The 22,964-nt window shown below is 38.2% G+C and overlaps 1 protein-coding gene across 2 annotated transcripts in view; it reads right to left on the minus strand.

The window, feature by feature from the left end:
- Positions 1-7,896: 7,896 nt before the first annotated feature.
- The window catches only part of tenm1 (teneurin transmembrane protein 1), an 844,835-nt gene continuing 829,767 nt past the window's right edge, over positions 7,897-22,964 (minus strand). For both annotated transcript variants that reach the window (XM_039766316.1, XM_039766314.1), the window contains 3 exons: positions 20,685-21,905; positions 13,574-13,716; positions 7,897-9,726 (listed from right to left, as the gene is read on the minus strand). In XM_039766316.1, coding sequence (XP_039622250.1) covers positions 8,974-9,726; positions 13,574-13,716; positions 20,685-21,905 — 2,117 coding nt within the window. In that variant the 3' untranslated portion in view covers positions 7,897-8,973. The remainder of the gene's footprint in view (positions 9,727-13,573; positions 13,717-20,684; positions 21,906-22,964) is intronic.

The following is a 22,964-nucleotide window of genomic DNA, read 5'->3' on the forward strand; positions in this document are numbered from 1 at the left end:
AATGTTACAACATTTTCACTCGCTGAATGAGTCACAAATCAGTGTGGTTAACTGCTGTATTTGGGGGACCATGAAAACCTGTCTTGATGTTATTTTCAGTAGTCAGATGAATAGAGATAACAGGCTTTGATGGGTTTAATGGTCTGTTCACGTTGTAAATATTTTCATGTCCTAATGTAATATTTTTAAAACAAGCTCAACAAATTAAAGGAAATCATTCAGTTCATCAAGCTCCTTTGGTTAGCTGGAATCTTGTCAGATACTCCATAAAAGTTCTTTCTACTTCAATTCCATGACTTGGCAGTTTTTTTTTCCAGATTTGTGGCCCCAGGCATAAAAGCATGTATCTGTAATTTTTACCTGTGTCCTTAAGTCCTCTCCTGGGTATGACGTTAAACTGCATCCAACCCTGCAAGCGGTCCTCCAACTTGCAGGGAAATCATGGGGGTTGGTGTCAGGATTGGCACTCTCGCCACTGTAAAAAAAAAACTTCACGCAGCTCTGAAATGACAGAGAGGACTCCTTTCTGCTCTCCGCGGGAGTAGCTCTGCTGCAGCTGCCCATAAGAAGGCTGCTCACATTATGAAGGGGGTGGGGGAAAGCACTCAGGAGCCCCATCCCCAGAAGAGTAAAAAGTGTTGGAGAGCCAATGGGGCCAGGCCAGTTGGGGATTGGAACTGGAGTGGTGCTGAGGTGTCGCACACTGCATGGCAGCATTTAAGTCCCTATCTGAGGCGGCCCATTCAGATAGGCGAATGGAACGTCCTGTCTCTCTGATCATATTCCTCTGCTATCAGAGGAACTTCGTAAACTCTGCATTTCAGTGTCGGCACTCTCTGAGGTGCACAGACCTGGGACTGGACAGATCTATGTAGGTGAGTACATCTTTTATTGGTCTGGTTGCTCTGATGGATGTCATACTTAGGGAGCAGTTGATGCTGTGGTGGATCGGCTCCTTCTGATCGTGTCTGATGTCACTCCTTTCAGCGAGTGTATTATGAAACTTAGATTAAGGCACTCAACTATTTTGTAATTTACTCCAAGTTCCTGTCGTTCTCTGTGTGAAAATAAGCTTCCTAACATTTATATAAAACTAGGAGGCTTCGCCCCCTGCTCGCTTCGCTTGCCAACCCCTCTGCCTGAGCTACACGCCAACAACTTTGCGTCTCTGCCGCTCACAAACAACAAAACTTTTAATTCTTATGGATAGGCCTCTTTATTGGGAAGAAACACTACTTTTCCCTGATGGCAACACAAATTAGACAATCTACAAGTCTCCGACTTAAAATTTAAATCCAAACAATATATTCAATCTATTTTCGACGTTCCGTTATTTCACTGAGTAATAATTTACGTTTGTTTGCACTAATGCAATCTTTACTATCATTTTTTTGAGACTTTAAAATTTTCGTACTCCCATTCATTAACCTGTTCTGCATGTGTATCGCGCCAATGTTTTTGAATTCATTATGATGTTCTACTTTTTCATCTATTTTTTTGTCTTTTATTTCCAGCTCCGGGTGTGGTTAAATCTCTTGGCACAAAGCCTTGTCTTGCGAGATCACGTCTCGTCGCAGGATAAAAAGTCTCGTCTCCCAAGATTTTTTTTATTATAATAGAGAGAAATTACTCCCAACTAGGTTCCATCAAGTTTCAGGATTTTTCCTCTTAATCTCCATTTGATTTAACTGAAATAGTTCAGCTTTTACAACCATTTCCTAAAGCTCATGCTCTGTAGTGCTGCCTTGCCTCTGTAGTGCTGAAATCAGCCTTGTCCCACTTGCCTGGACTTTACTGTTAATGTGTCCTTTTGTTAGTGTCAAGACAAACTGCAGACAGTGCTCCAGTGGCCTTCCTAATAGTTTCTGTAGTACTCCTCCTCATAAGCTGTACTTTTAACATTCAGACATCCCATTGAATTTTCATATATAATATTTGACCTCCTACACTTTACCTCAGTTTATCTGTCACATATGTCTCAATTCTGTACAGGTTCACCTATAATGAGATTGCTGGGTGTCTACTATATCACAAAGTTTAGTCTCTTCACAAAACTTAAGTTTGTTAGGTACATTTTAATCAAGAACATTTACATAAATTAAAAAGGAGCAGTTTCTCCAGCTTTGATCCATAGTGGGCTCCATGATGAACATCACACAATTTGGAAAAAGCTCCTCTTATAATAAATAACTTTTTGCTTCCCGTGTTTTAGCACTGATCCACACATGGAGCCTTGAACGTCTTTAGTTTGGTTGCAAGCCTTTCATGTCAAAGCATTTCTGATAAGTTTATACAATTAATAATATAATATGGCCCACTCTGATCCAGGGCTTTTGTTGCTTTCTCATAGACTTCTAGATGCTTACTGTTATGTGATCTCCCCGTCTAACATCCTCCTCTATTCTTTAATAAGTGGACTCAAAGTATTCAGACCCTTGTGCTTTCTATTTTATTATGTTGCAGATTATTTGCTATGACACCCCAAATTGTGCTCAGGTGCCTCCTGTTTACTTTGGGTTTCCTTGTGATGTGTCTAGAACTTGAATGGAGACAACTTGTGGCAAACTGAATTGTTTGGACACCATTTAGATAGGCGCACACCTGTGTTTAGAAGGTTTCCCAATTCACACTGTAAATAAGGACCAAAACCCAAGCCCAAGAAACTCTCTGTGGACCTCCACAGAGAACAAAACTAATAAAACTAATGTGGTCAGGGCAGGGATAAAAAAATCATTTATAAAGCTTTTGAGTGTGTCCAGGTGCTCAGTGGTCTCAGTAATTGTGACATGGAAGAAGTTTGGCCCCACCGGACTCTTCCTAGAGTTGTCAATCCAGCCAAACTGAATAACTGGCAAGAAAGGCCATGTAAGGGAAGTGACCAAGTCTGACAGAGCGACAGAAGCACTCTACTGAGAAAGGAGAATAACCATCCTAGTAGTACCCCATCAATCCAGCGTTTATGATAGAGCGGCCAGACAGAACCTACTGTTCAGTAAAACACAATTTTAAAGGACTCTGTGAGCATGAGGAATTAAGATTCTCTGGTCTGATGAGACATAAATTGAACTGTCTGGGCAGAATTCCAAGCACTATGTCTGTTGAAGACCATACATTGTTCATCATCAGTCTAATAGCATCCCTACAATTGACTAATATCATGCAATGGAGGAGCTTCTCAGCAACAGGGACAGGGAATCTGGTCAAAATTGAGGAAAGATGAGTGTGGGCATATACAGAGAGGTCATTGAAGAAAATCTGCTCCAGAGTGCACATGACCATGGACTGGGGGCATGTTTCACTTCTCAGCATGACCATGACCCACAAAATACAGCAAATATAATGCTGGAATAGCTTTGAGACAAGTCTCTGACCTTGAGTACCCAAGCCAAAGCCCAGACGTAGACCCCATGGAGCAGCTCTAAAGAGTCCTGGGGATGGAAGATTTCAGGTGCTTCCCATCCAGTCTAATGGGGCTTGAGAGGGTCTGCTAGAATTAATGGGACAAACTGCTTAAATCCAGGTGTGCAATGCTTGTAAAAAGTAACCCAAGAAGACACAAAGCAGAATTGCTGCCAAAGTACCGAATTAAGGATCTGAATACATGAATAAGTGATTTTAGTTTTTGGTTTTTAGTACAGTTGCAAACTTTTCTGAAATAAATGTTTTCACTTTGTCATTATGGGTTACTGAGTGTGGATTGATGGGTAAATTGTAAATGTATTTATTATAAATTAAATCTACAACACAGTCTTCTTTTTCAGACAGTGAAGGGGTGAGAATACTTTCTGAATTCACTGTACACCCTTTTTTGATACATATATCACTCATCTTTTCTTTAATAGTTATTTCCATTAATTTCCTTGTGATGCGTGTTAAGCTAACTGGATTATATACACTTGGATCAGTCCACTGATCACCTTTCTAAAAAATGAGAAAATGTTTGCTAACTTCTATTGTTTAGGAATGTCCCAAGTAGGTTGTCTTTTCAGAAAAGTATCCACGAAAGGGTTATATACTATGTAATTACTGTCTTTCTGAGGTATCTACATCTATAATAGCTAAAGCAGGTTTAGAATGAGGCTGGATGGACATTTTTCATTGTCTTACACCTTCTTTAACAGGCTCACTGATCCTTAGTGCTCTAGCTGTACAAGTCAGAGGTTTTAATGGCTTGACACGCAATGCCACAGTGCATTGGTGGGTGCTCTGTGCCACAGCACAGTTTTGGCTTTATGGTGCCACACTTCCTTCCTTTCCTTAAAACTGTAACACTTGCCGGCGGCTTGTAGGGCCTTGTGAATGCACAATCCCTTCACGCCTTTGTGGCTACACACTAAATATTTAACTCATTTACCCAGTTCAGGAGCTTCACCATTCCTGAGACACGGAAACTCTGCAAGTGATGGGCTGCATGCCATCTTCTTAAAAAGAAAGTGATTTATCTGCACTTTGACATAATATAGAAAAATCCAACAGCAAAAGTGGTAGCAGTGAAAAGAACACTCATGTGGCATTTGTTCTACTTCCAAGCTGTTTTCCTGCCCACAGAAAAGACAGCAGAGATACTGGGAGTTTTGGGATCAATGAATGGAAAGAATCTGTCATCGTATTGGACCTCTCAGTATGGAAACTGCTGTAGAATGCCCATGAGGGTGTGGGAGGACAGTTGGCCCAGGTCTCCAGGTGTGTGACTGTGTCTGACTTTGTGTTACAACTGACCGTGGACCACCAGAGGTTTATTTTCTCCAGGGATGCTGCTAACTGAAGTTTTTCTTTTCCTCTCCTCTGTTGTTTACTGTCCATAATGAAAAGATATTCTTAAGAATTTTTAATGCCATTTAGTTTGAAACTGCTTTATGTTTAAACTAATCTGAATCATATTGTGTATGCATTATGTAATTAGCAGTTTCTACAGTTAGTAATTCTGTTTGACCTGTGAACTTGTTATAGCTTCTCTGAGACCGCACTTAGTGAAGTATGACATGTAAAAATAAACTAAACTAAACTGAACTGAATATTATGGTAATTATTGGTAATTTATCAGGTTTGAGAATGATATGTATTATGTAAATAATAAAATGAACAATGATAATACAGAAAACTCACAGAGGAGGGCCTCAGTCACAGCACTTAGGGCCCAGGTTAGTATTCTGATGATATTGTGTTTAGAGATTTATAAAACTTGCTTATTTCTCACAGCTGATGTAGTTTGCATCAGGACACTGTGTTTTACACCCTCTGTCTAAAGATGTCCTGGCATTGGTGAAATTGGTGAAAGAAAAAAGTTCTTTGAGGATATGTGTGCATGTCCAGGGATAAACTGGCATTCCATTCAGAGTGACATCCAGCAATGGAAATCCAAGCACATTTCTTTTCTTCACTGGCCCTGATGAGGCCATAATGCAATGAGGCGTACGAATGTTCATCACAGATGGGTGGATTCAATCAAAAAATGTGATAAGTCAGTCAGTGTTACTCTTTAATTCTGCTGATTGCATTCTCTGCACTTTCTACTGTTGAATATTTACACTATTTGACCAAAGGCCTCCTTCCTGAACGTGTTCCTTAAATAAGCAGAAAAACAATAAAAACGGAGAATGCAATGAGATTTCACCAAACCATACTGTGGTCAGAGTTTCAGCCACAACTGAGAGTGACACATGCAGTCTTGTCAAAGACCAAAGCTGAGAGTTTGGTATGCCATGCTAAAGATCACCTGCAGTCCCAAAACAAGTCACATAAGAGCAGAGGAACCACACCACGTATAATGGGTATAAAAATACAAAAAAGACATCTGTGTTGAAATGACAGATAGGATTTGCTGTGCATATCAGTCAATGGTACACCACTTATCATCACTGCTCATCACCAGACACTGGCATGTCTTTTTTATAATGAGGCAGCCATTACTTCATTGCCATCATAAAACCGTGTACTTTAGTAAGCGCTACAGGGCAAATGATCTGGCATTCCAATCATAAGACCATAATGCAAAATCAGAACCTCCAACTGTTTAGAGTACATGTAGAATGAAGTCTTTTAATTTAATTAAAACATCTTTTGTGCATTTAAATACAAAACATTTCTTGGCAACAGATAATCAATTTTACTTTTGCTTTGATGAGAAATTTATATATATATATATTTTATATATATAATTGTATATATATATATATGTGTATATATATATATATATATATTTTTTTTTTATAAAAAAGACAAATTCAGACCCAGTAATTAACCCTGACATTAACATTGTATCTAAAAAAGGTCAGCAGTTGACAAGATTCCACTCACTACAAAATGAAGGCTGATTCAAAAGAAATTAAAATGAACTTACTTCACCAGTCTTGCAAAATCACTTTGGGAATCCATCCCTCAGCACCTGAGATAATAATGGGATTCCTTATTCCGCACTGGATTTCATAAATAGGATTTGGGGATAAAGTTTAGCAGCGGGCGTGATTATTTATGACATCATTTAACACTGGAAAAGGTAAATCAGTACTGCTATAATTTATACATATAGTGTTGGAAATAAATCATCATGGGATATCAAGATTCTAATGGCATTCATTCCGTGCCACATACGATAATCTCCCGGTTATTCACAACTGAAGAAAGGATTCAGTTTTCTCATTCCATTTAGTGTTGGAGAGTCTAGTGAAAATTCATTCAACATTTGAAATTGCAAGTAAAAGAACACTTCGGATATGAATGAAAATCCAACAAACGTCCAGTTGGAGATGACAGTATAATTCCCAAATACCCTTTATCACTGGAGATGATAATGCCATTCCACATCAGTCACAAATGGAGGGACCAGAGAGCTCCATAAACATGGATACCACACAATAAGGCAGGTTTTAATATTAATGAGAATCTAAGTTAGTTTGAAGCTTTGAAATTAATAGCATAAAGTCCAAACGGAGACCTAGCAGTGTAATTATGCACTCAATCTTTAAAACAAAGGGATAACACCGATTGGGGAATTCAGTCTCGGTGTCCGGTGACAGAATAATCACTGAAATAAATCCAGCAAGGAAAACTCCACATTAACGGAGTGTCAAAAATTCTTTGCTGTCAGCATTCTTGATTAAACATTTCTAGAGTGTTAAATCATTGAAAATGAATCCATTCACAGCTATGCATGAAAAGTGAATTTGAAAACCCTTCCTACTGTGTGACTTGCTACATTTATTGAGCACTCTGATTGCTTTATTCACCACTGAATTTGATTCAAACCCCACAGTCAAAAGAGCTGGAGATGAAAATAAAATTCCAATGGGTTTTACACCAGAGGAAATAATGAGGATCCCATGGCAATCAGGACTGCAGAATGATAGCAATAACATTTACAACTAAAAATACAGTCTTTTACCACCTGAAATGATAATGAAACTCCCATAGTTATTGGAACTGCTGATGAAAATGCAGTTCATGACAATAAAATTCCAATAGCACGTATAACCAGAGATAATAATGACATTCAATAGCATTCACCAGTGTAGATGATAATGCAAATCAGTAATCAGAACTGATAATATATCACCCATGCCATTGAGAACTGAAGATGATAACAAAATTAACAAAACCATTCACTACCTGAAATGACAGTGAAATTGCCATAGCAATCAGAACTGGAGATGCTAATAAATTCAACAATACCGTTAACAACCGGACATGATAATGAAATTCAAACACCAATGGGGACTGGAGATTAGAATGAGGGAGCTACAGATGGATAAGTCATTGAAAGCTTGGCAAAGCACAGGAAAATTATGTCCTTGGCATATGCTATCACCACACACATTGCTTCCACTATGATTTGACACGTATCTACTGTGTTTCAGATACAGTAGTTAAATATGTAACAGCATCTTCACTAAAACAGCATCTTATGTATAGACTTTTAATATATCAAAATGAAAATGATACAATCTGTACCACAGATTTCCTGCTATCCAACACTTCTAAGGTTATCTTAAACAAAAAGGCACAAGCTCCACTCAAGTGTGCATTATTGGACAGTAATGCACAGAAAATCTTTTGATCTGTACTTTAATGCATTAAATAATTTGTAGAAAAGTAAACTGTACAGATTTTAGCATGGATATTTTCTTGTAGCAACATGTACTTTCTGCAAAGAACCAACTGCATCTATTGTTTACAACCAGAGTTAGGAACATACTAATGACGGGTGACAATGCAGTGCAGCTTCTCTTGTAGCACTTGTTTCTTTAAAGCACTTACTATTTACAGATTTGTGTGACAATCAAAATACTCTGTATCATTTGACCACTATATTCATATTAGAGAACTGATTTCTTGGAGACAAAAGTTGCTTTCTCTATTAGGGCAATCAGATCTTTTGAGGATAAACTGATTGGCAGGCTTTGCATTTCAGCAGCTTTGGGACTTACAGTTTGGCAGGTCAGCTGTCAACATGCCACCCCTCTCAGGATGTCATGTTTCTAGCAGAACAAAACTGAGCTCATTGCTATTGGCACAGGGAGAGAAAGCATTTTCTTGAATATTTTATTGCCCACTTCTGCACCCCAGCTACTTGAATGCTGAATGTTGTGCTGTCTGATGATTTCAGTGTACGATTCCTATTGAATGAATCGCTGCTTTTATAAACTGGATCTTCACATGACAAAATATTCAATTTCTCGTTGGCTGTGGGAAAGTTGGCAGAGGAACGAACAAAAGTGAGCGCCCCAAACTAAACTACCATTGCCCCTCAAGGGATATGCCATCCTGATAACTGGAAAGCATCAGTCACCATTATTTAGGCCCTCTCAAACACAAATAATAAAATACCATCATTTGTCACATTAAAGGCAGTTGGAAATAGTTTCTCCAGTTTTCATATTTACACAGTTTATTTTTAGAAAAAGGAGTAGAACAAATTTTCGAGTGTTAAAAACAGGCAGTCTTTGGTGGCGGAAAGGCAGGCAGTCTGTCACACTGTTACCTCTTTCCGATTTCACTCTGTCTCATAAAGTGAATGTTGTTGACGCTGTCAGAAAGTTCAAGGTACTGCTCAACCGATAGGACAAAGTATCCATCGTAGCCTTGAACCTTCCCTGTGCTCAGCAATTGTTGCTTCTCCCCCTCAGTCCAAGCTCGCCCACCTTCCTCTCCTTGTTGTAAGCGCTTCTGTTCCTTAGTCCAGGCCTGCTCGACAGCTCTTTGCCTGGCCAGTTCTAACACATGGGCTTTCTCCTCCTCTACTGTGGCCCCGTAGCGCACATTAAAGCTTAAGGCGCTGTGCTGCAGCTGAATATCTGCAAATCGTCTGGTCCTTCCATTCACATTGGAAGTCATCTGGGACACGGTTACATTAACGCCATTTTCTAATATGCGTCCACCACCTGTGTTTCCAATAATGGCCAAGTCCTCTTCTAAGGGCCCTGACTTGATAAAGTAATGAGTGTCCTTTCCATCAATGGTGAAGTGCAGGCCTTTCAGGTAAATGGCATTATTGAGGATCGCTGCAATCCGCCTGCTATCCTCATTTGCCACACCAATGATATCTGCCGTAACGACATCATCCATTATAGCAAATTTGATACCTTTCCCAAACACGGAGGGAACAGCACAGAACCTGGGCCATTTCTCCCAGTAATCAGGACTTCTTCCAATGGTCGTCATTGGAAGTCGCTCCAGCGAGATGAAGTTCCTCAGTTGCTTCTGTAGTTCACACTGAACTCCTAGAATCACCTGGAAAACAGCAGACAAGAGCATAAAGAGACAAACTGAACAGAGCCAAATACTTCCATTAGTATTTAAAGAAGCAGGATGAATTTCTCTTATTTTCAGGTAAGGCATTGCTGGTGAATCTGGTATACCCTTTGCCGTGGTACTTTCCAAATAATAACTCTGTTACTCACGCAACACTAAGGCTGTGTCTGCACTACCAGGTTTTCAATTAAAAATGACATTTTGTAAACTAAAATTATCTCCGTCCACACTAACATGTTCAAATTGTTTATGAAAGTACTTCTGCCAACACTAAAACAACCAAAAACACATACAGTATGATGTGGCTGGTTCCCTGCACTGGGCATGATGGGCCATCAGAAGCAGGGAAAGGAAGTGTCCTTCATGCTAGATATTTATTTGCAGCTCGTGTTTGCACTTGGAAAATTGCAATGGCAAATACGAAAAAACCAAAAACAGACTGTTTTGTTTGGACTGATGATGATGTGGAACTGTTATTTAGAGTAATGCACGAATAAGGTGAACAAAATGGCTGAGAACATTTAATGGGCATGATCCAATTTGGTAATGGACACATAATAAGCACAAACCAGTCGGAGTGCGATTAGGGCCTGCATTTTCACAACTCTTTGCTTTCACCCATCCACACTGCAGTGCTGAGCCAGTGTTTTGAAAAATGTACAGCACTAGAGAACGTTTTCAAAAGTCTCAGTTTGTTGGGGGTTTTAAAATCCTGGGTACTGTGGATGAAAGGCAAAATTAGAAAGTAACATCTGTATTTTTATATAAAAACATGGTAGTGTGAATGTAGCCTAAGAAGGTTCGTTTCTATTCAGAATTACCTTCTGATTCTAGGAGTGAACTTTCTGAAGATGTTATCTGAATTACTAGCACTTTTATTTAAGCCCAAATATTTTTTATGTCTGGTTTTGAACATCATAGATTGTTTCCTTTCTATTCATTATCACTCAATTTGTTATTTTTTTTTTCTATTATGTTTGAATATTTTCAGCATCTCCATTTTGTTTTTCATGGGTACCACCGTATTGTGAGGGCTGGTTTATATCACTCAATAAGACATTTTTAGGACTTGTGGTGTCAAAAGTCAAATTGAATAACCTCCTAGGCACAGTGCTTTAGATGCTATTATTCTTGTCATCCAAGATTTTGGATAACAAACAAAAATCTTCTGGGGTGTACTGAGTTGGTTTTAACATTTCTGGACAAAGAATTTGGAGATCTGTTTAGGCTATGCCTTAGGATTATATATTGGATTTGTATATTGGGCAGTTAGTTACTTTCAGTATAGACCTCAGGTCCTTTTTGACTCCATTTCTGTTCAGTTCATCTTTTTGTCCTTCAATTAAGTGTTTTCTTATACTGTCATTTATCAAATATGCAAAACAAGGAGGTGTGTACCTGCAAACACATCTCTGCATTTCAGGTCTACCATGCTTATTGTTAGAAGTTAAGCAAAAGGACAACACATATGCATAACACAATCTATTATTCAACATCCTACACCAGATATTCAAATGGCAGTCTCATAGGGGGCATTAAAAAATCTTGGATAAACAGAGTATGAGCATATTTCTTGTGCCCATGTCAGCTTATTAAGGGTATTCTGGTTTCCATCCAATGTAAACATAATAGCCTTGTTATGAAATCAGGTGCAAGCAAATGTGACTTTGGAAACCATTACTTCAAATAGCTGACATGAAAGCATTCTGTCTAAGAATAGACATGAAAGATTGAAGGAATAAGGGACCAGGAGTTGCCACCTAAATCAATGAAACTGACTGATGTCAGTAACTGACAAATCAAGGAAGCAAGATGTCTATACCAAATTACAAAATTAAATCACAGTCAAAATTCTTAAGCAAAAGATCAAGACTAGTTAAAATCGGGCAAATATTTTAGGTTGAATCCACAACCATGGACAACAAGGAGGTTTGTGGAGCTGACCTTTATACACAAGAAAAATGACACACAGAATGGTGGTGTACATACAACAACAACAACAACATTTATTTATATAGCACATTTTCATACAAGCAGTAGCTCAAATTAGCTTTACATAATAAAGAATAGAAAAATAAAAGACACAATAAGAAAACAAAATAAATCAACATTAATTAACATCGAATAAGAGTAAGGTTCAATGGCCAGGGGGGACAGAAAAAACAAAAAAACTCCAGATGGCTGGAGAAAAAATAAAACAAAACAAACACGCTGCTGTGGAAGATGTGAAAATAATTCAAGATGAAACCAAAAGTAAAAAAAATAAACAAAAGATCAAATGGAAGAGAAAAAAAAATAAAAAATACAGCCATAAGGAGAATCCAGGAAAATCTTTAAAACAAAACCAGATCATAGCAGAAACTGGTTTGGTGGGATTATTTATGTAGTTAATGATTCTGCATATTAAATCAGTAAGTATAGGTATGTCCTATGGAGGCTACCCATTTCATTTAGAGTGCGTTCTTGTCTTACACCCATTGTGAGAATTCAGTCTTGGTGTTATTGTGAGGAGAAATAGACCAGGAGATGCAGAACACACCAGAATCATGGTCAAAAAAGAAGGCGAAAAGCAAATCAAAACACCAAAACGAAAGGGCAAAACAAAAATCAGAGTCAAGGACAGAAAACTTGATTCTAGGGTCTCCTTGAATGAAAGCTAACTAGTAGTTTAGATTTCAGAGATTTGATATGTGTATCCACTGAGGGATAGCGTGAGAAGCAAACACTGCTATATTTATATGGGTGTAACCCATGACATCACTAGTGTGACTGAAATGGGCACATAAATACTGAAAACAAGATGGTAAAAATTATAAGTTTTTCAGTTAATACTGAAACAAAAAAATAAATTGTAAAAATAGAATCCTCAACATATTATAGCCTGGAAGTACTAGGAAGTCATGAGGACAGAAGCCCCAAAATACTTTTGAGTTGATTAAAGACCTGGAATTCTCCATCTGACCCGGATCTACTGGAAAGTCACGTGGGAGGAAGAACAGAAGCACTTCTGGATCAAGGACTATATAAAGGACTGCCATAAACCCAGCAAGCGAACCAGAGTTGGGTGGAGTTGGACGAAGCTTGCTGGGTTTATGGCAGTCCTTTATATAGTCCTTGATCCAGAAGTGCTTCTGTTCTTCCTCCCACGTGACTTTCCAGTAGATCCGGGTCAGATGGAGAATTTCAGGTGGACTGGTCCTTTAGCACAACTGGATATGATACTGCTTACTGACCTAAAGGCCCTGGGCTCATGACCAGTCACTTCATGTAAATATAGGAAATGTAAAGGAGCAGGGCTCTGAATGAGTTCTTGCTGGTGACAATCAAACATATTGTTCTGGCTCAATGAACCATTAACATGTTCAGATGTCTTCATTATGCCAAATGTGCCCTAATGTCTGCCTTTTCTTATATTTTTTTTCCTCCAGCCTAACTTGATTTTTTTTTTTTTTCTGTCCTCCCTTGCCTTGTTTTGTTGTTATTTGTTCCTTAATATTATTGCCTAATCTTAATTGTTTTCTCTTCTTGTAACTTCCTCTTTGTCATCATGTAAAGCACTCTGAGCTATGTTGCTGTAAGAAAATGTGCTATAGAAATAAATGAGGTTGTTGTTTTCTTTGATTTAAGCAAAGGCTCATATTCAAGGCATCACTAAAGGCAATTTTTACAGAAAGTGCTGGAAGAGCAATGTCTTCACTAACTCAGAAACCATACCTGTGTGGAAGTACAGGATCTGCCCATAATGCATTTTGTGCTTCTACTTTGCGGACCGCTACCGGTGGCACTTTGAATTCAGTATATTAGATATGTATACGTTTTTTTTTACCTTGCTGGGATCCCAGTCTTGTGTTTTAGTTTGAGTCTTCATCAATTCATATGTCTGCTCCATATTTTGAATATCTGGCTTGGGGAACCCCGGTACCACATTATGGAGTTGAAATCCAAACAACTGCAACCAGCTTCCGATATCTTTAATTGAAAGAAAAGAGAAGAGTACAGAATCAGTGCAAATTTGGAGCTCTTTGTCTACACCTTCCACCATATGTCATGTGTTCCTGTGGATGTCTGGACATGGAATGGTTAGTGAACATTGTAACAGATGACATTTTTAATTAGATATCGAACAGAGAAAATAGGCCATATCAAAGATTAGCATTGAAGATTATTTGTTATTACACAGAACATATTGACTTTTTTTGGATATTTTCATTATAAGTTACCAAAAAATTCATTCAACTTTTATTATTTTAAGTTTTCCACTTCTGGCATTTTTCCTCTTGAGTTTGGACTCCTCACACTACACTAATTTTCTAGGAACAGACAGCACAAAAAATGTTTCTGCATCTCTACAGCATGTTTCCAGTTCCTTTGCCTTATTGTTTTAACTTTGTAAACATATTTTGAGGTATTGATCGCTCACTCTACCAGCTAGACATTTCTTTTTCTTATTCTGTAGTCAACTAACAATGAGTACTTGGCCTTTCAATGATGGGCTGCCAAAAAGAACTTTGACCTGATGTACACCTAAGCCTTGCTTATTTTTTCTATTCCTTGTCTTAAAAAACCTGATGTATAGAAAATAAAGAAAACAGTTATATAGAAATTGCTGAAATATTCGTTTTGTGTTTATCCTTCAAGCTAATACATGGGGGTATAGTTTCTGCCTTTACAGTAATCCCTCGCTATATTGCGCTTTGACTTTCGCGGTTTCGCTCTATCGCGGATTTTATATGAAAGCATAACTAAATATATAACGCAGATTTTTCGCTGCTTCACGGGTTCTGCGGACAATGTGTCTTTTTACTTCCTGTACATGCTTCCTCAGTTGGTTTGCCCAGTTGATTTCATACAAGGGACGCTATTGGCGGATGACTGAGAAGCTAACCAATCAGAGCACGCAGTTAAGTCCTCCTGACTGAGAAGCTAACCAATCAGAGCACGCAGTTAAGTTCCTGCCTGCTGAATGCAGTGTTAACCAGGAAGTCTTGTCTCGCTCATTCAGCATCAACGTGTTTCACTGTGTAAAGAGTTGTGCTCTTTTGTGTTTATCTTTGTGCATAGTCAAGCCCTTCATTATGGCTCCAAAACGATCTGCTACTGCTTCAGGGGCCGTGCCCAAGCGCAAACGGAAGATGTTAACAATTGCCGAAAAGGTAAACGTTTTGGATTTGTTGAAGGCTACGATTCTTTTTATTTAAAAAGTAGGAAAGGAATATAAGATCTACGGCCGCAGTGTCCTTTTAACCAGGGTGCAAAACAAGTTGTAAGTGGATGTAATAAGACAGTAGTCTGGATGGAATCTGCTTTAGGGATTTGGATTGAAGACTGCCAGAAGAAGAACAACGGCAGTGCTACACAATCGCCTGAAGTGGCTCCTTTAAGGGCTGTAACACTCTCCTTTGTTGTGCAGCAAAATAAAACTCATTGTTATCGGACAAGTCAGCGTGTCATTGTTGGTGAGTAACCATAATTAATTTTCTACTTACAGTACTTAGTACATGTACGTACATTTAGTGTCACTGTACACACATTTACTGTATACTATTTTTGTTGCATTGTACGTATTTATTGCTGGTGGCATGTCTATCGTAATGGCTGTAACATGTGATATCGGAGACACTCAATATCTTTAAAATAATATTTAGGTTTTACTGTATATAAACAGTGTGTTTATATACATAATTTCAATGAATCTTACCTAATATCTAAGAGAATACAAAGGGATTATGCTGTATAACTCTGCGGGGAATATTTATAAACAGTGTGGGAGAGTTTATAAGGGCTTAAAATATATAAAAATAACCATACAAACATATGGTTTCTACTTCATGGATTTTCACCTATCGGGGGTCTGGAACGCAACCCCCGAGATCGAGGAGGGATTACTGTATATGGTCAGATGTATAATGTAGTTAATGTGTAAATACTTATCATAAAGGAGAGCAAAATGATTGCAAGGTTGGAACATGACATAGTTTCTTCACACACAGCCACATCACCTCTGAGAGCCACCTTATATTTTGAAAGAATAGAAAAGATTATACCCATTGTGCTGTTGAGTGTAGCACTCTACATACAGCTCATCAACTTAAATGTAGCCATTTCTGAAATATTGAGACATATAACTTCAACCTGTAGAAGGAATAATGTGATCACCTGAGCAAAAATTTTGTCGTTGCTAAAAAAAGTTGTGTAAATGTCTGAGCGGGCAAGCAGAGTGCAGTGGACATGCACTGACTACAAATGTCTTAACTTTAACCTGGTTAAGGGTTTACATGGCCAAATAATCAGGTTACTTGTAGAGAAATCTAAATTTGTAAACCAGGTTTCTCAGAGACCAATAACCCGGTTTGTGAAACTGGAATAAGAGTTTACATGGCATTAGAAAACCTGGTTCTTAAAGCACATGTAAGCACACTGACTGTGTCCAAAAGACATCCAAACGTTTAGAATATGTGGGTAGGCAGGCGGGCGGATAAGCAGCAGGCCACACGCACTCTTACATTTGCTTTTTTTCCTTTCTAGTGGGAGTCGCTCCTTTTCCTGGCATCAGAGTTTATGAGTTTTGAACACCTCATGTCCAGAAGATGGGGAAGTTGTCACAGCCAGTCAATATAGTGGTCTAGCACTGCCTCTGCTTGTAAAGCTAGAATAAATGTGCTCTCGTCAAAGCCTAGCAAGGTACAGTATGACAGTAAAGCTGAGAACTTCTACAGAGTTTGCAGACTCTGAGATTGTTTCATTTTAATGGCATACGCTTTGTCTATAATAAATATATTTTAGTTCAGAAAAAATGAATACTAATATGATGACTGGACTGTAAGATAGTTTGTCATAGATGTCATGGTGAGAGCTGCTTTATGAAATAAATGATGTAACTGTTTTTTAAGTCATCTTTAATGTTTATAGTGCTCATAAGAAGTGTACAATGTAAAGACTGACTGTAACATTTCCCGTGATTAGGTGTGCGAATGATGGTGATCATTGTGAAAGACGCAATACAAAATTGCTTGACTGTTAGTATTACTATTGATTGCTTGCCGCATGCTTTCTGATACTACTCTCTTCTAAGCACTGTTCAAAATAAAACTTGTAATCATTTTGCTCTTAATTGGATTGCTTTAAGCTTTTTGAACTTGTCTTGCCATCTATAGAAATCCTTAATTATAGTTTTCTTTATTAATTTACTACTTTGTACATTGCTTTTATAAAGGACAGTGTGTAAAACACAGTATTGTATAAAATACCCAACAAGCATATGTTCTTCAGGAATTTGATTTAAGAAAAGGTCAATTTTGCCCATTAGAAAACTACTGAAAAAGTATGTGATATTAAGTGTGCATTTGAAAAAAAAAAAAGTACAAGTAAACATAGGATCCTCTCCCTATTTTATTTATAGTCGAACTTCTTGCATGTGAGTTATATTACAATCACTAAATTATGTGCCAAGGAACTACAGTAGCATTCATGGTGAGCGCACACCTCAATGATTCTATCCTAATTCAGTGGGGTAGACACCAACAAGGGAGGTGTGCAATGTAAAAGGAAGATATTTTGAAGTGTTTTCTAGACCCAGAAAACGGCCACAGTTTTCCTTCGAATAACACTGACCTTCATAACGATTGAAAGAATAGGTTTAAAAACAGCACAGTTTATCAAAGCAAACCCTATAAAGCATTCCCCTTCATTAAATAATGAATGTGAATAAAAACCGTATGCCGTTTGAGCGTCCTTTAAACTGCTTCAGCCTGAATCTGGCCCAATTACCTCTTCACTGAAATTTGAGAAATGTTCCTTCACCATTCATTCTTTTAAAAAACAACTTCAAACTCATCTGTTCAGGAAGGCTTTAAACTTATCCTGACATTCTGTCCATTCTTTCAGTGTACATCTCTGCCCAGATGTTCAGGACAATGTGGGTGTATATCGCAAATGATGTGATTTGTTCAGGCCTTTCTTTTAGTATTGAATTTAGTATTTTACTCTGGTTTATTGTCTTTTATTCTATTTAATGCTTTTTATATCCTGTATTTATCTGTTTTAGGGTTCAATGCAGACAATATTTGTATCAGTTATTACATATATCCTGCTATTCTTTCTGAGATACTGTGAAGTGCCTTGAGCATAAAATGTGTTATTATTATTATGTCTGTTTGTCTGCTTGCTAATCTTTCAAAAACAGCTGAACCAAGTTTCATGAAATTTTTCATGTGTCTTGTCGTTGGTCCAACTTATTGGGAAGGTGTGTTTTAAAAGGGTTGGGGAGCTAAAACACCAAGCACTGACACAGCCACTCTGATTCTTATCAGGCAGCAGGAGTATTCTAGGGCTGAAGGGAGAATATCATCATCAGCACACACAAAGTTTTATACCGGCCAAAGTGGAATCTCATCTAAGACCAGAGGTACATTCAGTGTTTTCTTCTGAATTAAATTGAATAACAATTTCATTATCTAGCAGGATTACAGCTTTTGTCTGTTTTGATTATGTCTTTTTGTCTCATCGTGGGTTGTATATAGCCATGCTAATTTCCCATCATTTATTTGTACCCAGGCACTACTGGGTACTTCTGCTAGTGTTTAGTAAAGTGTTATATTTGGACTTTATCACTTCTAGTTTTACATTCAAAGTAATAACCTTTCCACTTTTCTTGAGCTTTTCCAACTAGTATACAATCTGCTACAGAGCCAAGATGCCAAGAATAATGTGAGAAGACATGTGAGTGACACATGCTACAAGGTGAGTGAACCACAACACCTGAATGCACAAGTACACATCACTGCAGCCTACATGTTAGCAGACTACCCTGAAGACAGGACTGTGTCCAAACTCAGCACTGTGAAAGTAACTGAGACTGGGATATGACATCATCAACATTCAGCCCCGCCCCCAAACATACAGCCCCACCTTGTTCTGCAGGCTGTGGTGACGTGTACTTGGAGTGGCTGTGTATCTGGCCACATTTAAAATTGGCTCGAATTCTTCATATAGGCCTATTTATCTAAAGTGGGGGGAACATCTGAATTTTAGATTTTAAACTGAATGTGAATTTTGAATTTTAAATTGAGGCAGGCAGTGTGGTGTAGTGGTTAAGGCTTTGGACTTTAATCTCAAAGGTTGTGGGTTTAGATCCCACTACTGACACTGTGTGAGCCTGTGCAAGTCACTCTAATTTGGAAAGACCAAAAGAATTGTAACCAATCATAAATGTTGTCTGCCAATTTAAATAAATGTAATGTAGATAACTGACTGAGTAAAATGTTGCCATATTTGCACAGCTCTTTTGTTTTCTGGTTTAATATTGCAGCAAGGCCTTTGTTCAGATTTGCTAGAATGTGTTTGGTTATCATTAGGGTTTGTGGTATGCAGAAGGTCTGCAGCAGCTCAGTTTTGGGCCTCTAGTTTTAAAAAGGTGCATGGAAATGTGGTTTTAGTATAAACACTGAACTTATTTTATAGAAAAAACAAAATAAGAGCAGTCTAACATAAAAAGACAGGTGCTAATTAGCACAATGTGGAGTAACTCTAGTCGTGGGCACACAAAGAATACGAATCTCCTAAAAACAGGCAGAAGGACTGCATATATTTCCATAAGTACTGATTTCAAATGTACCACACAAATATCTAGCGATGCATTATGAAAATAAAAAACTGTAGTTTACACTGAAGATCCTAGACAAAGCATGTGGCAGACCTGTTCTGTCAAAGGAGCCTATTAATTGAGGGGAGGAGAAGAAGGAATGAGTTTTCTTAAGTGTTTGAGAGGCTGAATTGCTAATGTCGTAAGCCAGTTAAAATACAGAAATTGATAACTCTGACATACACTTAGCACAGGTCATGGCCTACTGTTTAAGAGCTGAGCATCCTCTCATGCCAGTGATACAATGTTACAATCTAACAGCCTTTTACAAAGTGCATATAAGGCATGGTGTTAATTCAATTTCGAACTCAGAGGGTCTGTGTTTTATGTTGTATGTGTTAGCAAAATCAAGGAATCAGAGAGAAACATGAAACCCCTGCAACATGAGCTAAGATGAATTCCTTACAGCTGGACTGGTAAAGGAAAGGGAAAGCCATAGCTATATTTTAGTGATTGAGTCTGTGATTTTTGAACCACAGAGTTTAACACTGCTGTGTTTTGAAAACAGTATGAATCTTCTTTTTTTATTTGTAAGTAGCACTCTACAGATTGCTTTCCCAGATGTGAGCAACACACAAATCTAATATAAACATATTACCTGATACGATGGTATGCAGCCATTATACTGTGCACGTCAAGAAGCAGAATGGAGTGTGTCACTGACAATTGGTGTCACTGGGGTTAAAACAGAGACCCCTGCAGTCCTGCTTTTTGGGACCTTCCTGTGACCGTCATGAAGTTTCATAGAAGTCTGGACAGACTGAATTTTAAATCAAGTGGCAAATATTTTCAGAATCAATACACAAAGGGAATCTAAATAAGATCATTTATTATATTTTAACAGGTATCGCTCAATTGTATGTTGCTAACAAAATCAAAATATTCTAACCAATTTTCTCATCCTTAATTTTGCAGCAAAATTCAGAATCTGTTTAATGTGCACTACCCATCTTTTCCAACTTGGTTGCCATGATGGTATGGTCATGTGACACGTGGATCATGTGCCTAGCAACCACAGAGCATTACATTATTCTTTCCAAATATCACAAAAAAGGTTTTGCTGTTGGCTAATCTGGAGGGCTGGAAGCTACAGGTGTGAGTCTCTTTATTCTTTTATGTCCCAACGACTTTAACTAATTCTACCAAATGAATTCTTCACATGGTTTCTTATCATGCTTACTATTTACTGTACTTTTTTTCTTATAATTTGCACCTTGATTTTATACAGTTTGTCCTCCATTTATGTCTGGACTCCAACCCAACACAACATACACATTAAGTTATCAGCTTGGCTTACCTGTAGTGTACTGAGTAACATCTTGCAAATCTCCAGCTGGATAATTATTTTTAAATGAGTACAAGTTGAAAGGTTTTGGGGAGTGATTTAGATCCTTCCACAAGCTATAGTCTGGTGTAGTCCATCTTCCAGCAAGGACATCATAATCTCTTCGGCCAAGATGCACAAGTTTAGTTAAAGGATCATAAAGTCCACCATAAAAGCCAATAATAAGCTGAAAATCTTGCTTGGAGTCATGATAAATATCTCCGTAAGGAGTATAGCGGATTTCTTTGAGGAGCTGGCCCTTACTGCTGAATACTGCCAGAGGAGTTCCTGAATTATCACAGGAGACATAATACTCGTCACCACTGCTGAGCTCCATCGCAATGAGATGCCCTTGCAGATCATAGTAAAGGGATGTGATGTCAGAGCTTGAATGATTGTACATGTGTGTTACTCGAGTGGGCTTGGTGAGGTCAGCATAGAAGAACTGGAGGTGTTGGCCCAGAGTGTTCCTGCTGGCAACCCTTCGGCCAAGTCCATCATAGTGATATTGCACACTCCATGCAGACACTTTGCTGTACACTCGGCTGAGCAGTCCATTGGAGTTATATTCAAAGACATCATTGTCTCGTGATCTCAAAAAGCCATCTTCATCTACTTTATATAGAATTTTGCCAAGTCTTGTGATCCGATCTCTGAGATCATACCTCAGTGGGGTTAGACTGGCAGTATTTCCATGGCTCAGTAAGTTAATGTTGCCATTGAGATCGTAGCTGTACCTCCACTGTGGTCTATCATTGATCGAGACTGTTTGAAGCTGGCTGTCTGCATCATATTCATACGAATACCTGGTTATGTTGGCATCGACTCCAACTCTGATGTCACACACAAGGACTCGACCCATATTGTCATACTGGATTGTCATCCAAAAGGCAATTGATTTGAGAATTTCATATTGCACTTCTATGACCTGACCATTGGAGTCAAAAATTTTAGTGTGCTTCATCACATGAGTTGTGATGACCTGGTTGAGGTCATAGTTGATGACACTGAACTTGCCAAACTGTTCAATTCTCCCTGAGACATCAACATAACGATAAAGGTCAATGGGCAGGGGAGTTTCATTAATCATTGCCTGCATACTTGTAACCCGGAAGTTATTGTAGCTGTAGTCAAAACGGGCATTCACCAGACCTTCCTCACTGAACCTGAAGATTTGGCGACCTATCAGGGGCCCTAAGAAAAGACAAAAAATATCAATAGCAAAATGAAATAAAGTGATAAACAGAAAGAGATAGAGAGAACAATATCAACAGAAAAATAATCAGTCTCAGGGTAACAAGGCAGGAATTATCAAGGATCAGTTTCTCTTTCTTTGTAAAAATAACATGGATCTCAAAGTTAAAAGTTAGATACTTAATTCTATTTTCCACAAAAATATTTAAATAAAATGCAACAAAAGGCAGACGAGTGTCACAGGAAGCGTGAAGACTAGCCAGCTGGACACACGTGGCTTCATTCTTTTAGGGCCACCTAAGGCAACCGTCACGGCAGAGCAGAATTAGGTTTGTGTTCGTTGGACTGAAGCTTTAAATGCTTCAGCGCAAATCAAGCTATCATTTCTTCTCAAGTATCAAGGGCAGACATGAATAATTCATAGCCCGTTGTTAAAGAGCAAGTGTTTGCATACAGTAGACGTCTGGGCGTAATTGTCTATGAGAAGAGTCAATTATAATGATAAACACCAACAGCTAGATTCTGTGACAGATTAATTTAACAAATGTTTATTCATTCCTGCGTACACAGTTTGTTTGTCTCATTTAGAGACAATGTTTAATAATTAATTAATAGAAGTGTGCATGGTTAGCGCCAAGCACCCCAGCCAATATTATGCATAATGCATAGTCTAGTCCCCATTGGAGCGACATGCTACTTTCCTCTAATTTGCCCAGAGTACATGACAGAGTTAAGCAGAATATATTTAAGAAACTGTGAATTTCATGCAGATAAATTCACAGAAATCAACTCAGATTAGTATAGTCAAGTGCCAGACATTAATAACAGTAAGATAGAAATAGTGGCCTTTACTCTGAAACCATGGAACAAATTTGACCTGAGGAGGGAATTTATTACAAATTTGCTTTGGCCCTGTCTGAGTGTTTGACAAGACAGCACCACATCACTTCCTCTCACATCAAGCCTTGCACAATTTTCAAAATCTACATAAAATAAAACCAGACAAATGCATTGAAAAGAGAAAATGGAGAGCCAGAATGCAGAAAAACTGACTGGTAA

This window comes from Polypterus senegalus, chromosome 10 (genome assembly GCF_016835505.1).
Source record: "Polypterus senegalus isolate Bchr_013 chromosome 10, ASM1683550v1, whole genome shotgun sequence".
In the NCBI taxonomy this organism is placed as follows: domain Eukaryota; kingdom Metazoa; phylum Chordata; class Cladistia; order Polypteriformes; family Polypteridae; genus Polypterus; species Polypterus senegalus.